Below are 17,414 nucleotides of genomic sequence, written 5' to 3' on the forward strand. Positions count from 1 at the left end.
ATGAGTGTAACAGAACTAAGCAGCAATTTCGTGTTGTTTTTCTTGTGTATTTCTGGAGAGGTGGGAGGTGCAGAGGGGAACTTAGCGCTTGCATGGTCACAGAAATACAGTTGATTGCATCCCAAGATTTGTGTTGGGCTTGGGGTTTTTGCACTTAATGTGGTTATTGAAATCAGTAGTTATGTATTTAAGAATATGCTAAATCCTTGTAAGACATCTCTGCATAAGCGGCCGTTAGCTGCTCGGATTTGCAGTAATCACAGAGTGGTTTGGGTTGGAAGGGACCTTAAAGCTCATCCAGTGCCACCCCTGCCACGGGCAGGGACACCTTCCACTGTCCCAGGCTGCTCCCAGCCCCAATGTCCAGCCTGGCCTTGGGCACTGCCAGGGATCCAGGGGCAGCCCCAGCTGCTCTGGGCACCCTGTGCCAGGGCCTGCCCACCCTCCCAGGGAACAATTCCTGCCCAATATCCCGTCCATCCCTGCCCTCTGGCCGTGGGAAGCCATTCCCCGTGTCCTGTCTCTCCACCCCTTGTCCAAAGTCCCTCTCCAGCTCTCCTGGAGTCCCTTTAGGCACCGGAAGGAGCTCTGAGGTCTCCCCAGAGCCTTCTCTTCTCCAGGTGAACACCCCCAGCTCTTCAGCCTGTCCCAGAGCAGAGGGGCTCCAGCCAGTTCTGCAGAACTTGTTGCATTTTAAAGCCAAACCGTGGTCAGTCAAGTGTGTTGCTGTGTTATTTATTTCAGGTATGTGGGCACATTCAATGACAGTTCAAGATTACCAGGATCTCATAGACAGAGGATGGCGAAGGTAAATTGGAAAAGAAAATACAGAGCCATGTTGTCAGTTGAGATAAAAGTTAGAATCCACATTTAAAATTTAGATATGCAGAAACACTTATATATCCATTAGTAATTGAACTATTTGTCCAGTGCTCTGTGACCTTTTGTAACATGACACTGTCAAACAGGAAAATATTCAGTGATTTTAGAAGGATAATATGGTACTATCAGCAAAGAGCTGAAGAACTTGCTCTTTGACTTTTGTTACTGATCATGTAGTATTTTGATGTGATTTTAATAAAAAAGCTTCTGCATTTATTTTGTAGTATAAACAAGAAAAATTCAATGCATATGTATTACTCTTTTCAGAAGTGGAAAATATGTCTACAAACCTATCATGAATCAAACGTGTTGTCCTCAATACACAATAAGGTAAGAAACTCAAAATACACTTTTATAAGGGATTTGACCATTTCAAATATGTTCCACCATTTGTGTTTACGGCTTGAAATACATCATACTTCAAAAGTTTAACAACTTTTAATGATACTTTGAATAGTAAATATATGCTCTTGGGTTTGTGCATAGGCACATCAGCTGCTCTGGGATATTTCCCTGTAAGGAACCTTGTCTCTAACCCACAAACACTGCTTTAGTAGCCCAAATAAGAAAAGCTCACACTCCTATTTTAGTGAATATACAGGTACACAGACAAACATGCCATAGGGACTGATATTATTCAGTACAAGACAACATAATTTCATTAACTCAAAAGCGTTGATAAAACATTTGACCACAATATAGGGAAACTAAGAAATAAATAGAAATTACAACGTAATTCTTACAAGTGGTTCCTTAAATTTTTTTTCTGAAACAATCTTTTGCAAAAGAAATGGTCCTTTTTTTCTTTTTTAGGTGCCAGGCTTTGCATTTTCAGGCCTCCAAGTCCCACAAGAAAGTTCTGAAGAAAATGTTGAAATTTATTTCCAAAGGGAATGTTTTGAAAGTAGTGAGTGAAGGTAAGAAACTCTGAGTGTTTGAAAACCAATACTGATGCATGGAAGGAGGATTTAAATACCTGCTTGAGTGGTCAAATGGCAGATGGGCTTTGAGTTCTGTGTGTAGACCCCTGGCTGGGTTGTGTCTTGGCAGTGTTTTGAATCAAGAGCACTTCAGTAGCCCAGAGGCCAAATTGTGCAGGTGACTTGGGTTATTGAAGAAAATATTTCCTTACTTTTTCCGCAGATCAGCTTATTTTACTGGGCATATCTTTACTTTCTAGCTGGGTGCTGTAGAGAATTAGATACTGGTTTTACTTCTATTATGAAACTGATAATCTGGACAGGACTAACCAGAGCAGCTGGTGACAGAGAAAAGGAAGAGCAAAGAGAGTTTTTCCACGTGACTGAACAGTCACCCTCCGTTTATCCAGCACCAAAACCAGTGATTCTTCGTGGTGGTGAAACTTGTATTGGTTCTGAATCATTTTAATTTGCCTCTTTTGTGTGTGTGGTATGCTAGGTTGGTTTGTTTTTATTTGTTTGAAGTTATGGCCTGAAAAAGTTGACTTTTTAAGTAAATTTTAATGGAGAAAAGAAAACTGTTCTCATAAATGAGTTGGTGTTCGTAATTCGGGGTCATAAAGGAAACTTTGTTTTCAGGCTACTGCAACAGTCACTTTATCTGTTGGAAAACACTTGTCAAGTTGGAAACGAGTTAATTTAGTGTTAATTTTAATTGTGCAAGGTGTGAGCTGTGGTTGTACAGAGAGAAACTCATGCAGGTTTTAATTATTGGCAGAAGAGCCGATGGATTCCCATATAGAGGATGTGGCCGCGTGTGATTTTCCATACAAAAGTGAGTCTCAAGTCAGTCAGTCTGAACTGACTCCCTTGGCTGTGGATCATGCTGAGAGGGTGGAGAATGAAGATAAGGACTCAGGAGAAACAAAAGAAGAGGGGAATGTGCAGAAGGTGGAATCAGATTCTGTTCAGATCTGTACAGACAAAGACACACCAGTCCCTGCAGAGCCATCACATTCAGCTAAAGCTGTTCATGCACCACCTAAGCCAGGTAATTTCTGGTAGTAATTGGAATATGTTGTCATCATTTCTCATCTTCTTGAATCCCTTTTTTTTTTATGTTGCTTAGTAAAGTAATATTTTTGGTTTATTCCCTTTGCTCCTCCCAGTTTATGGAATTACACCATAAAAACTGAGAGGTGCTGGGTGTTACTTGTAATAATGTAATTTATATTTTGTTATATTAAAAAGTTATATTTATCCTCTTATTCTCACCTTAATTAAGACTGAATCTCTTGGATCTGAAACTCTAAAGAGGGGAGATTCACATTAGAAATTTTTTATGATGAGAGTGGTGAGGCCCTGGCACAGGTTGCCCAGAGAAGCTGTGGCTGCCCCATCCTCGGAGTGTCCAAGGCCAGGTTGGATGGGGTTTGGAGCATCCTGGGATTGTGGAAGGTGTCCCTTTGAAGGTCTCTTCCAACCCCAACCATTCTGTGATTCAATGGCTGCCTTCTTTTGGGACATGGGTGATTTCTGGAAGGAAGGTAGTAAGGGTGAGTGGATTATTGCCAGAATAATTAATTTAAGGTAGAATTGCTGACACACACATTGTGGCCCAGAGGCTGCAGATAAGACAGCCTTGTCTTACAGATCGTGTTTCCCATTTTGTGTAGGCTGTACTGGAAAATAAAGGGAATTTTCTGAATTGTGGTTTACTGGTACATGGTGAGTGATGGTACAGAAAATTCTAGTGGCAACTTGTGTCTTTAGAGTTTCTGCCTGTGTTGGGCCATCCTACTAATTCCTGATTCCACTCACCTGTTGCATGTTGTGCCAGTATTCAGGAGAACAAAGTACTTCTGTCTCTTATCTATAGCATGACTGATTTCAAATAAAATAATGTTTTTTCCTGAATAAACACTCATCCCTATTGGATCTGATTTTCCACAGCTTAATAAGCAATTTTTGCATCTAAATAAAAGGAAAGTTTTCAGAAATGCTGGATGAGAAAACCAGTTGTGTTGCATAGAACTATTACAGATTTTTTAAAACTGTATTTTAGATTTTGATCTTATAAAAACCTTTATAGCCCTTACATACTTTATTGTTCATACGACTTTTAGTGTGCAAACTTTCAAAGCTCTGTTGTTTTTAAATAATAAATGAAAAACTTTGGCCTGTGTGTAAACTTAGTATTGGAAAGAAAGGAAGTGGCTGTTGACAGCAGATGGCAGACTTGGGTAAAGAATAGGAGTGTAAAAACCTGCCAATGCTTTGGATAAGGTGAGGTAAGGTCTTCAGTTGGGTTAAGAATAGCTTTGAGTCAGTCTTTAAACACTGGAAATGCAGATAAGCAACATTGTAGTGCATTTCAGAAAAAGAGGGTTTACTTTTACAGAACAGAAATATTCATTTGTGTGCTTCTTTCTGGAGATTTTAAAGGAAATCTAAAAGTGAATAATAAGTGCATCAGAAAGCTTATTTAATTTTTTTTTCTGTGCTAGCTGGTGTCACAGGTCAAATTTAGTTTAAAATTTTCCAGATAGGAAGATGTTTAGTTTTCATCTTGGAAAATGTAGACTTAGTCTGTAATAAGATTGTTTAATTGCATTTTTATTCCTTTATAAACAAAACAGGTCATTGTCCTCTGGGAATAATGGTCTGTTTCTGCACAGTTTCAGATAGAAAAGAAGGTTTGCTTATGTCTGTGTAGGCACACTCACTGCTTTAAGAAGTTTTTCTTGCTAATTTACAGCTAACAGAAGAGACGAGACACAAAACAGATCCCAATACAGATGAAGTACTCGTTCTTCAAATGTATCATGAGTGTTTGAAATAAACTCTTCCTCTGACTTGTTTGCCTGAGGACAGGGCACATCATGTCTGTAATTCCCTCGTGTCTTTGGATTTGTGTTGCTTTACAACTTGCAGTTCTTGTATTAGTAAAAAACAAATGGATCAAGATGGGAAATAGTGCTTCGGTTTCACTTCTCTCCTTAGCAAATGCCATTTCACAAATAGAATTCTATAAATGGCTGATCTGTTATAGGTAGAGGGAAACTGCAAAAAGTGAATTTATTAGTTAAAACAGACAATCTGAAGATAATTTTAAGCAAAGATGCAAACTTCTGTGGCCTTTTACTCTTCCATTACATGATCACAGTAGCACTGGCAGCATTTCAGCATCCTGCCTGTGGATTCCAGGTGAGAAAAAACAAATGCTTTGTTTTGGGGTGTGTGTCTCCTACAGGAGTCTGTGGTATAGCCACGTGGGCTTCGAATGCAGAAGCAAAATGCTCTGTGATTTTGTGGCTGTATTTTTGTCCTTCAGTACTTCAAGTTTTTAAATACACCCTTGGCTTTGGGGTGAAATGGTCAAGGTGATTCCAGATTAAAGTGCTGCATTAAATGGCTGTGGAAGAATCACTGCATTAGCTTGGCATCCGTGTTGGTAGTTGTAAATGTGAAAGGCCATGTTGAGTTCAGACCGCAGTCTGCAATAAAGGGTGGTTTTAGCCATTTCTTTTTGGTGATTAGGTAAGAACTGCTTGTTTGGTGTCAGATGAGAGAAAACTACAGAAGCTCCTGCAGAGCCAGATGGGCACATTAGAAGGCTCTCAACTTCAAGGAGATCAAGCTTTCTTCTTGCAAAACTCTAAACCTAAAACAAACCAGCCTAAAAACATTGAAGACTTTGTTTTTGCCCCTTTACCTGATGATGCACTACACAAATTAGAGGTAATGTCTTGTTCACTGTTGTTGGAAGCAGATGAAGGAAAAGTCTAGTTAAGGAGTTTTTCAAAAGCTTAGGTCTGTATTTATGATTTTATGGAGTAGTTGTGGTTTAAATCTTGAAATATATATGGTACTGAATGGTGTATGTTTATATTTTTATAGATGTGCATCATAGGGAGGTGTGTGTGCGTATATATATAGATAGATATATAGATATATAGATACAAATTACACACCTGTGGTGCAGCTGAGCTCTGTTAACCACAGGAGGGTACTCTTGCACTGCAGTCAGTCCTAGCAGAGGCCAGTTCAGTTACTAAAATAACTTGCAAATTAATTTCATACAGTGTGACTTGAGACTGAAAGTCTTTGAATTGAGTATTGAATGATGAGAGAAATTCAGTATTTAGGTCTACAGTATGTAAATACTTAAACTATCTAAGCTAAGGAAACTTAACAAGGAAGCAGCAACTTCATGAAATTAAACAGATAAGATAGTTGCTCTTTATACACATCATTGGTGTGTGTTGATGTCTTTGAAAGCTGTGAAAATGAGGGTAGAAAAGTTTGTTTAATACACTGGTTGCCACTACATGTATTAGAGACAGTAATCTGGAAGACTTTTGGACTTTCTAACATTTGTTAATCATAAAACTGTATTTATTGTTATTTTTTCTATAAGCTGGAAAACTTACTGAGTATGAGTATTTCCCCAGATCATTTTCCATGATGGTACTAGAAATGAAATTGACTGACTAGAAGCCATGAAATTGATCCATCTCCCTAACTCCTTCACATTTTCTGAGGAGTTGTTTAACAGAAGCATGATGGCTTTGTCTGAACATCTTCATTTGGAAGATGCAGGGAGAATTAGAAGGATTAAAAAAAAATTGCTCTTTGTGAAAATAAAACCATTCTGAAAATTACATAGTTTTTGAAATTAGTATATCTTAAATATGTTTGAAAAGACATGCACTGCTGCTTATGTGGTAGCATTCTTTTGCTTAGGGAGCAATCATTTTTACTAAGAAGAATTTTTAATTTATAGATTATTTTTCTTAATTATTTTTGTGTCTTTAAGGGTGATGATGTGAAGACTGATAACTCCTTATTATGGTTAACTCATAATTGAGTATGGAAACACTGCTTCATCTTCCTCTTTCAATTTCAAAAATACCACGAAATCCCCTTGGGATTATTGCCATAAAAACATAACCTTTGGATGAAGAGCAGATATTTGAGTCTTCCAAGTCTTTCAAGTATTTTTCAGAGTAGTGTGAGACTACCAGAGAATATTTTAAGTAGCACAGAAAATGTCTTTAAAATGATGATCTGCATACCATTTGTTGGTATTATTTCCTGAAAATTGTGTTGTTCTTCTCCAGGCATTTTAGTTAATTTGCAGTTTGAAAAGCTTTTATGTTATTCATTGTAAATATAAAAGCCTTCAGTAGCATAAATTGAGCTGGAGAATTAGAAGACTATTGCCTAATAGTAATTAAATTGTGATGGCCCTTATGCAGGAGGTTAACATTTCTGTTGTGGTGTTTGTATTGTGTATAAATGTACAGTTATTGCATGATATTTTAATAATAAATGTGTTTAACTTCTTCTGAAGGTGAGGGTGGTGAGATCATCTCCACCAAGTTCACAGTTCAAAGCCACATTTCAGGAGTCTTACCAGGTCTATAAACGTTACCAGATGGTTATTCACAAGGACCCACCTGATAAACCAACCATAAATCAGGTCAGAAGGCCAAATTTAATATTATGCAAAGCTTCCCCTCCATTTTACGTGTCCTGTTTCTAGGAGAAACAAATGTGGATTTTATATCCATTGTATATTCAGGAGCTTGTAAAATACTGTATCCAATAAAATCAACATCCTGAAAGTGCAAACTCTTGATACCTCTTTGTGAGTGCCACAAATATTTGGTTTTAGTTGCAGGCAGAAAAGTTATGGATGCTACAAGGGGATGCTGTTGGGGAAGAAATGGAGAGGGTGAGGCTCTTGGAGATAGAGATGGGCCTTAAAAATACTAATCCCATAAATACTAAATGCAGCTGGACACTCAGCCTGATAATTGGCCTCGTTGGCTTTGGTTTGAATGTTTCCATAAGAAGGATGCAATGATCAGTGCCAAGATGTGTGCAAAAATTTATCACACACACAAATTATTGGCTTGAGGTTCACCAGAATTCAGTAAGTCTCTTCAGTTTCAATTTAAGTCTTTAAAAAGTAATCTGTGCACTCCATCTAAATTACATGTCGTTGCTGCTTCTTGCAACGACCAGGTGGGGTGTAAAGGGTGAGCTGTCAGATGTGTTACATCTCTACTACTGTGAAGGAAAAAAACATCCTGAGTTTGGAGCAACAGTACATGTAGCAAGAATAAGTAAGTGTTGAACCAGGGCAATCAAAGAGTGATGTGCCATTAAAAATGAAACATTTTATAAGTCCTTGAGACTGTGCAGTGAAACTAAAATTTGTAGTTGATTTGTTAGATATTAGTAAAAGTAGGAAGTTGTCTTATTATTAAGGTAGACAACTGACTTCAGAGGCTTTGAAGTGGATAGGAGGAGATCTTTCACTAGCCTGACCTTCAGAAGCAGATTATCTGATGCTATGCACTCAAAACAGAATGCTTGTATTTCCCTTGCTCTGAAGGTGAGGTTAGTACCTGTCTCCTTTGAGGACCCCCAGTTCAAATCATCCTTCAACCAATCTGCCACTTTATTTGCCAAGTATCAGATGTCTGTACACAAGGACACACCTTCTGACTGTGGGGAAAATGAGGTACAGTTCACTGCATGCACCTTTCTGAAAATAGCTTCTTAAAATGCACAGCTAAACAGTGAGAAATGGTGTCTCTAAGTAGTAAAATGTTGAAATTGCCATTTCTGAGGTTTTTTGATGGCAAAATCATCTTCTTCCTTAAAGTTCTTTGGTACCTTTTCTATGTTAATCCCTAATTTTTTGTGATATTGCTTAATTTAACAGGTGAAGGTTTTAAAAAGCTCAGTTTTATTCCCGTTGCATTGCTAAGCACACTGGAGCTCACCTTTGCAGTAGGAATAGTGCTAAAATATCTCACCAGCTGATCCTCTGAGGCTTGATGAGAGTCCATTGCATATGGATAAACTCTCCTCTCAAAAGGGTGTTTACAGGAGGATAATCCTAATCTAATAAGTTAAAAATAATTAAAAATACTCGTGGGGTTCTGAACAAGCAGCAGTTCTCCATTTCTCTGGCAGGTGGCACAAGCTCGTCATTGGCAGAATTAATGAAATTGCTACCTCAGATCTCTCATTTCTATCTACTGCAGATGTGCAATTTTAATATTGGTCAGCTAATCAGTCTTTTCTGTTCCCGAGAGTGAACTACCTGCAGAAATGAAACCTTGTAAACTGGGGCTGTTTTCCAGGTAGAATTGTAAAACCACATCATAATTTTTGGCTTCAGTTCAAAAGAGTGTAAGGAGAGCTTTTTTTTTTGGTGACATGTCTGTAATGCTACTCTGGAAAGCTATAAAAACCATTTCACTTTGTTTTGTAAAATAATAGGTCTCATAACAATAAGTAGTAGTCTCTGCCCTTTTTATAATTGCTGACATAAATGGGTTTAATTATAATAATGTAAAATTTGGAGGCATGCCAAGAGAGACTGAGCTATTTACTAGATTTGTGCCAAGCATTACCTGGTCTGATTAGAGTCTTGATTTTTCTGCTGTGATGGAAGTATTTCAGCCTAGAAAGATGTGTTAGGGACAGTCAGGTTTCCACCACCTGAAGGTGTAAAGGCTGTCCTGGGAATTGCTGCTGAATAGGAAGGAGATGGATTTCTGTTCACTGTACACTGCTAATAGTGTAACAGATTTTTATCCTCTTTTTCCTTGTTACTTGCCATAGAGGTTTCCCTACTTTGCATTTATCTCCTCTCTTTGGCCTCATGTTTGTGCAGGCTTAGATAATTCCAGGGGAGACATAAAACCTTCCCTGAAGCATCTACTGAATGTAAAAACTTGGTCTGATGCTGATGGGTTTGAATTTAGGTTCTTTTTCAGCCATGGTAAATCATATTCTGTGTCCATGAGACTGCCTGGCCAAGAAGGTTTTTTATTCACAATTAGGAGCTAATACTCTGTCACTTCAATCAACATTTTGTATTTGATCTCTGCAGGAAGTAAACTGAAGAATGTTTTACGTAGAAATGTATTTTCATGTAGTTTAGAAGCCTTTTTAAAATACTGAATTTGTGTGGGAAGAGACTTATCTGAGTCACTTTTTAAGATACCAAGTAGGGTAAAATTGATCCAAGTTATTGACAGGAAGAATGGAAAATGCTACTTGAAAGACCTCAAAACTTTTTCTTCTTCCTCTTTTTCAGACTTTTTAATATATCGTACAGACATTATGGAACCATGGAGTTTCTTAAGTAAAAGGAATAAAATTCTGTCCTGTACACAGGGCTTTTTATCAGGATAGTAAGAAGCTGCTTTGAGGTTTAAACTGGCAAATATCCAGGATTTTTTCACTTTTAATTTGTGCAAACTACTCTGTGAGGTTGTTGAAGGTTTTTTTCAGGGAGAATCCTGCACACTTTTGTGTTTGGAAAGTCTGTAGTTTAGGAAGAGTTTTTAGCTTTATATTTAGCTGAACACTTCATATTTAGAAACCTGCCTATATTTAAATTCAGAATCCAACAAAGATTATTATGGGACATATTAACTTCTTTTGGGAATAAGTTCTTAGATTGTTGGCATTACAATATACTATCTGTTGCTAGACTAGTTTAATATTAACCTTACTATATTAAAAGGCAATTCTAAGAATCAATGTAGAATTTTGTTGGTTATTTGAGAATAACACTAAGGTGAAAAACTATAAAAATATTCACAGTAGTAATAAAAGCATGTGAACAATGAAGCTGAATATTGCTCAGTGAGTGTGGAGAGGGCCTCTTTGCACCTCTGTAATGTAAATGTAGCTTTCCATCAAAAGTTTATGTGAGGAGGGAGAATAGAGGATTTTCAGGGCAGCGAGTCAGTGGAATTGAACTTCTGGACACTCTGGTTAATGCCAGTTTGAGACCAGTGATTATTGGTGTTTCAGTGCCCTTTGTGATGCTGAGTCTTTGTAAATTTTGCCTTTTCCTCCTTTCCTTCTTCTGCTTCCCTGCTGAAGACTGCACAGCACTAATTACGCTGCGTTCATTAAAATAATTGGAGATTTTGCTGGGGAGAGTCCTGCAGCACATTTTGATGGTACAGTACTGATTCCTGAGTGAGGCAGTGACTTCTGTTCTAATAAAAAGAAAGGTGGAAACTTCATTGTGAAATCAACTTTTTCCAAGTTCCAGAGTAGTGGTGAAACCTGCCTTTCTATGGAAGCATCATCACAATCTTCTGTTCATCTTTCACTGGCAAGGAGAGGATTGGGTAAAGTAGAAATATATTATCTCTCTGCCAAATAAGTTAATATTCTAGGAACAGTTTGAAGTATTTCCTTGCTCCTGGAATTAAAACCAATTTAGCTTGCAAGAGAAAAAAATTCAAATCTGTTTTTATCTTGGCATAAAAGCCACAACTATTTTCTCCGTAGTCTTTTAAAATATTCATTATGCCATTTTTTCTTAGTTTGTCTGGTGTAAGTTGAATTTACCCTGGAAATCCTCTCACCTCTCTCAAGAACTTCTGATCACTTGCTGCAGGAACTCAGCTTCAAAACTGACCTGGTTGTCTCTGTGCTTTGGAGTGGAGTCAATTCCTGATGTTACACAAACTTGTTGGCGCTTAAGAATGTTTATGTCAGCATGTTTTTATTGTATGGAATTGGTGTCCTGAGGAAAAATAAAGCAGACCATTTTCTTATTAAAGGTTTCTTCGTAATACTTGCTCTTAAATAGTGCTGAGGAAGAATTGGTTTTTCAGTTTTCCTCTGTGGGAGCACAAAACTTTATTAAGCTGCTGTGTAAATGCATGGCCATCCCCTGTTGGAGGAATAGATGTATTCTTATTATAGTCATTGGAGAAAATGAGATGAATTAGGGGGAACCTGAACAGATTGTGTAGTTAAAGTATAAATAGCTATGAATGAATCAAGATAGAATCATGGAAAATAGGAAAATAGGTGTATCCCTGCCTATTGGAGAAGTTTATCCAAGGCTACTCTTGAATTAGCATAGTTCCTGAACTGCTCATTTTTGGAAGCTATGAAAACAATCTGGTTTAGTGTTTGTCCCATTCTTTGCATTTCTTCTGACCCTTTATGAAAGTGCTTTGTGTGGGCCTTTGTCTCAGGTCGAAAATGATGGTCTCCACGTCCCATTCCCAGTATAATAGAGCTGTTACTCATTAGCTTTTTTGGTTTTGTTGTTTTCTTGTTTGTTGCATTGCTTTTAACGTAGTGGAAGATGCTTAGTAATCGTGCTTAGAATGAGGAGCAGTGTCTGTAACATACAAAACCCCCACAAATGTAATCAATTGCAGGGATTTATTTGTTTGGGTTATTTCCTGTTTTAGTGGCAGTTGTATTTATTTTGTGAAATGAGTCAAGCTGTAAGGAATAGAAATTGAAATCATGAAAGCTTGGAAAAACTTGGAAATGGAGACCACTAATGGACAGAGAGATGAGAGTAGGCTGAGCATCCTTACATTGAAAAAACCTTAGTTCCCTGTACTATCAGTGAAAGATCAGTTGTAGCATAAATTATTGAGCTGATCAGCATATCAAGAGTAAAATAATTATGCAAAAAAATCGTGTGGGTGAGGGTTTGTCCACCTTTTTTTCTTCATTTGTCATAAGAAAAATAATAAATGCTAATACAGCTTTGTTGTAATAACTCCTGCACAGAGAAATGCATGAATACAGGTTTGGAGCCTGTATTTTATTTTTTTGACTGACTTTTAATAGTATTTAATTACATTTTTGGGAGAAAATGTGTAGATTAATATATGGAAGGGTGATCTAAGAATAAGAAGAATGAACTTGTGTCTTGTATAATCCCAAGATTTGCCTCTTTGGATGATCCAGTTCCATTGGATTTGTGGAAGCTGTGTAATGGCTTATCTGTGCTTTGCTAAGAGCAATCCTTATCTGCAAATATTTTAACTCTTGCTCAGCAGCAAAAATCCCTGTTTCTGGGTAAGAAATGCAAGGAAGGCCTTGCAGAATACAAATCACCTGGGAGATGCTGTGATCCAACTCTACCCCAGCTTCAGGATGAACTATAAAATATCTGGAGCTATTTCAGAACATTCTGCCACCTGAATCCTGTGTGTTTTAGATGAAGCGATATGATAGGTGAAATGACGGGTACAGGTGTGGAACTGTGGGGCTCTAGAGGCAAAGCTTTTAGGTGAAACAAATACAGTCAAAACATTTTTTTACCTTTTCATCTCGAGAAGGAAATTTTGTGATCCCAATGAAATAATGGCTAATTTGGATAGAATAGAGGGTGTCTCTGGCAGTTCTTCTTAATGAAGTATCTTCTCATCAGAGGCATCACATTTCTGACCCAGTGTCAGAATCCTCAAGTCTTTCATAGCAGTCTTTGTCTTTAAGAAACAGAGCTGAAGGGTAACTGAAACAAGCTATGTGGCAGCTCCACAAGCTAGAAAACATTTCCATAAAAGATCATAAAAATTCTACAGTAGTTTCCAGAAAGAGCAAGAATGAACAGTTTATTGCTGTTTAGACCTCCTGAAGCAAACGTTTTATTTAACTTTTCACAAGGGCTTCATAATGACAAACTTGTAGAAAAACAGTATCTGTCTGTTCCCTCTGTGAAAGTAGCTGGACTCTCTCTTTGCTTTGTGCTTAACTAAATATTTGTCTTGGAAGAAAAGAATTTCAGGACACACAAAAGATACACTGTTTGAAAAGGTGCAAAAAATTACTGAAATACGTATAGTGGGGTTTTTCTTTCACCCCTCCCCCCTCCCCTTTTTTTTTTTGATTTGCTTCCCAGGAATCCACTTGAACTAATAGAGAAAACTGAGCAAGTAGTCTGGGAAATGCCAAGGAACACGTTCTGATCAGTTCCTAACTGGTATCAGCAGCCAGTTGCAAACTTCTAGGTCTCTCTAACCTAGCTTCCTCTTTTATATTCCAGTGAGAGAATGCTGAGAAATCAATAGCCTTTGTGGTTATTTTTAGCCTTCTATACATTTTTGTACAGCTCCTGGAAGCCATGGCAGAACATCTCACTGCAGTGAACTTGCATTTCGCATCCTGGTAGCTCTGACTTAAAGACTTAGAACAAGTATTTCTAGATCAGCCTAATGCCTTCTGTTTATTTGTGTGGCCCTCATGACTGCAGTGCTGTGGATTTTGTCATGAAATGCCTATAACAGCCAAAGAATTTAGGCATCCAGACAATTAAGTAACTTGTCCACAGTCATATCATTTCAGTTCAGGTTGTTTTGCATCTCAGTTTATATTGTTTTTCCTGATTTTCCCACTGTGTTTTCTATGTAAATCCAAATAAAATGAAATTATCTTTACTGTAATACTGATAAACCTCCAGTATACTGAGAGGAAGTTTCTTCTGAGCAAGAAAGCCTCAGAGACTTTTGTCACTGCATAAAGGAATTGAAATTGTTACTGAAATGTATCAGTGGTTCTTTCATTAGTCCAGTTCTTCGACTGAAAACTGCATTCGAGACATGCATTTAAACTTTAAATCCCCACTTTCCTTAAGCACTATATTTTGAAGGCCCACTCTTCACCTTCAGGTCTGTGGATATCTCTGAAACTCTCTTCTTTTAGCATTTCTGTATTTTGTAAGCAATTGTTGAAAATGCTAAGTAGAGCCACCCTGGGGATAAATCTTTGATTCCTCTGCTGGGCTCTAGTTTATTGCCAAGTTCAAGGGTGGTTTGGCACAATTTTTTCCTGTAAAAATTTCCTGACAAAAAACTTTGTCCCGTCTTTTTGATTTTTACAAGAAATTGAAGAATTTAATTCATTTTTCAGCTCAGTTTCCATGTTTTCCTAGATAGTTTGTTTTTATTGTTTGGTTTGTTGTTTTCTTTTCAGTGGGAGGGTTAGTAGCTTCTCCTCTCCTTACTGAAACACTGACTTCTAGTTTTTCACTGCACAGCTTTATGGTTAATATTGATTCTAGTCTGTCTTGGGTAAGGAAGATTATTTCAATTAGAATATGGCAGCACAGAGGTGATGCACTGGATTTGTAGGTTTTATGATTTGTCATCATTATCTTTTATTTTGAGCCTGGCACCTCTGTGAAAAATAAAGCAAAGAACCCCTCATGACCAAAATCCTTGGTTTATTTGAATTCCATTCAGGGATTGGATTTTAAAAAACAAAAAGAAGGAAGGCCCAAATCCCATCCCTTCTGTATCCCCAAAAAAAGGGCGAGTACTCAATTTTCCTTAACAGTGAATTGCAAATATGAGCAAACTCTAATACTGTCAAAGGGGAAATGATAAATGAATGCTTTTTGTGATGCCTCCTTGCGGAAGATCTCAGATAATTGAACAGTTCTGCTGCTGGCACCTGGAAGGTTTCCTGAGAAGGCAAACCTGTGTCCCTGTGTGACATCAGGAACCTTCCCTTCCAGAAATTCCTGAGCTGCCAGGTGAAACCCATTCTGGTTTAGCACCTGAATCTCTTCCCCTCTGTGTGAAAGGGAGCAGGTGTTAATGCTCTGGTTTATTATCTTTTTAAAGCTGTGCACCTGCTCTTACTCCAGCAAATAGCTTTGGGTTGAACCCAACCTACCTTTTAATTTTCTGCCTTTTTTCTCCCTTTGATTTCATTCTCAGTGATGTTTTTCTTCTCTTAGTTTTATTAATTATGTTTAAACTTACTCCCTGTTGTTGAGTTGATTCTTTCTGGCAGCTGTAATTAGTTTGCACCAAAGTAAATATGTTGTGGATTTCTTACATATTATATAGCTTTTAAAAGTTTATGTAAATCAGTTAGAAATTAAAATTAGAAAAGCATGGCTTTGTGAAGGGAATTCTAATTGTGCTTATGTGACATACTGAGTTATTTTACATGCAACATCAGCTTTTGGCTGTATTTCTTTCCTGGTTTATTGGATAATTTTTAATTGTGTTCATAATAATCTTGCAGTGTTAGATGAGTTTGTTAATTTAGAAACTGAATATAATGTTTTCCCTTTTAAAATAAATGTCTAGACTAGTTTAAGAAAATTTTCTAACCTCTGAACTTTACCAGGTATTATCAGGTGGAATAATTTATAACAAGACTTATAGTGGTTTTTTTGCCCTTAAGATTGTGATACAAATTCAGGTGCAGTTAAAATTTTTTTCCTAGCAGCTGTAACAGCAGAAGTTATGCTTAGGTACACTTAAAAAGTCCCCCATCACCCTCAGAGCCCAGGGATTGGGGAGCAGGGCCTGGAGAATAGATAAAACTATTTGAAGAGTGTTGTGGGCTCAGTTTTCTCACCATAGGGTTTAACTTGCACTATAAAGCTAAAGTTACAGATTAAGAACTATTGGGAGTCTTCTGACATGGAAATTAATAACACATGGTTTATTTTTTCGGAAACCTGCACTTTCTAAAACCGCTGGCTGTAGGGACTGATGCACTCAGTGTAAGAATGTGTAACTCTGTGTTTTTATTACAGGAAAAAAACTCAATAATTCAAATTTTTAATTCCCTTTTTTCTCTTTAAATATTATTGGTGGTTTTTTTCCTTATCCACCAAACCAAAATAATTCTACAATTTAATTAAGATACCACAGTCATTTGCTGTTCCAAACTCTGAGTAATTTAGAGTGGTAGTGACTAGATCTGAAATGGTAAATTATAGGAAATGTACAATCCCCTTTACCATCAGCATATAGAAATTCAGTGTTCTTCCATAAAGTCTATGTCCAAAGGTTTCCCATCCATCCATAGATTAGCAGGACAAGATAAGCAAGATGAGGCAGCAACTTACACTGTTGGCACTTTTTATTGTTGCCTGCCTTCCTCTCCTCCCCTTCCCTGGAAAAAATGGGATGGCTGACAAACAATCCCCCCATTTTTTTGTATTCCCCTGTAATTAATCTCAGAACTTAATGGAATTCTTGACAACAGTCAGGTTTTTGTAGCTGTCTATATGTATTGTTTTTATCTAACTTTTAATTAAAAATTCCTATTTACTATTACTTTGCAGTGTGGGAACTGCTGAATTTCTAAATCACCCAGCCATTACAAGAGGGGGAATTAAACTGTGTATTAGACTATTCATTTAACAAGGGAGTGTTTGGGGTTAAATACATACCAGAACTTTGCAATGTGTTTAATGTGGACTCCACTAATAAGGGAGTATTTGTATCAAGTAAGTAAATGATAGTGAGTAAATAAGTATTGTATTTCATTACTCTAAGAATCTTGGGCAAGCTCCAGATCATTAAAACATTGCCTTTTAGACGAATTATCAGCAGCACATCATTTTGTACTGAGTCAAAAATCCAGGTTTGAAATGCTTGCACTTTCAGGAGGTTGATTTTCATTCTTTTATTTTCCCTTCCTCTTCTTTAAACTTAAAGTGAGCTTGCTTTTGATTTTTGAATGTAAATTAATTAATTTCTGTTAAGAGGTGTGAGGGCCCCAGCCCATTTGCTTTGGTGATGGGGAGGTGCCAATGGAACAGTGGGAAAAGACTCCCTGTCGCAGGGAGCCACAGAGGAGGGTAATGCGTGATTTAAAATAAAGGACACCAGAGACAGACCTGTATTACAGGTCTGATAATTCTCTCACTTCATATTTTTAAAAACCATCTTCTGTTTTATAGAAAAGCAAGTACTTTGCATAGTTGATTACTATATCTATTTGTACTACTAAACAGAATGTGAGAGTTTAAGGTTTAAATGAAATTTCCATAAACAAAGC

At 37.3% G+C, this 17,414-nt stretch overlaps 1 protein-coding gene across 1 annotated transcript in view; it reads left to right on the plus strand.

Annotated features, from left to right (window-relative positions):
• Positions 1 to 17,414, plus strand: part of ATE1 (arginyltransferase 1) — a 70,152-nt gene that overhangs the window by 687 nt on the left and 52,051 nt on the right. The window contains exons 2-8 of the mRNA XM_017746810.1: positions 745 to 808; positions 1,150 to 1,212; positions 1,696 to 1,799; positions 2,581 to 2,863; positions 5,056 to 5,119; positions 5,343 to 5,543; positions 7,159 to 7,287. Coding sequence (XP_017602299.1) covers positions 747 to 808; positions 1,150 to 1,212; positions 1,696 to 1,799; positions 2,581 to 2,863; positions 5,056 to 5,119; positions 5,343 to 5,543; positions 7,159 to 7,287 — 906 coding nt within the window. The 5' untranslated portion in view covers positions 745 to 746. The remainder of the gene's footprint in view (positions 1 to 744; positions 809 to 1,149; positions 1,213 to 1,695; positions 1,800 to 2,580; positions 2,864 to 5,055; positions 5,120 to 5,342; positions 5,544 to 7,158; positions 7,288 to 17,414) is intronic.

This window comes from Corvus brachyrhynchos, unplaced genomic scaffold (genome assembly GCF_000691975.1).
Source record: "Corvus brachyrhynchos isolate BGI_N302 unplaced genomic scaffold, ASM69197v1 scaffold319, whole genome shotgun sequence".
NCBI lineage: Eukaryota > Metazoa > Chordata > Aves > Passeriformes > Corvidae > Corvus > Corvus brachyrhynchos.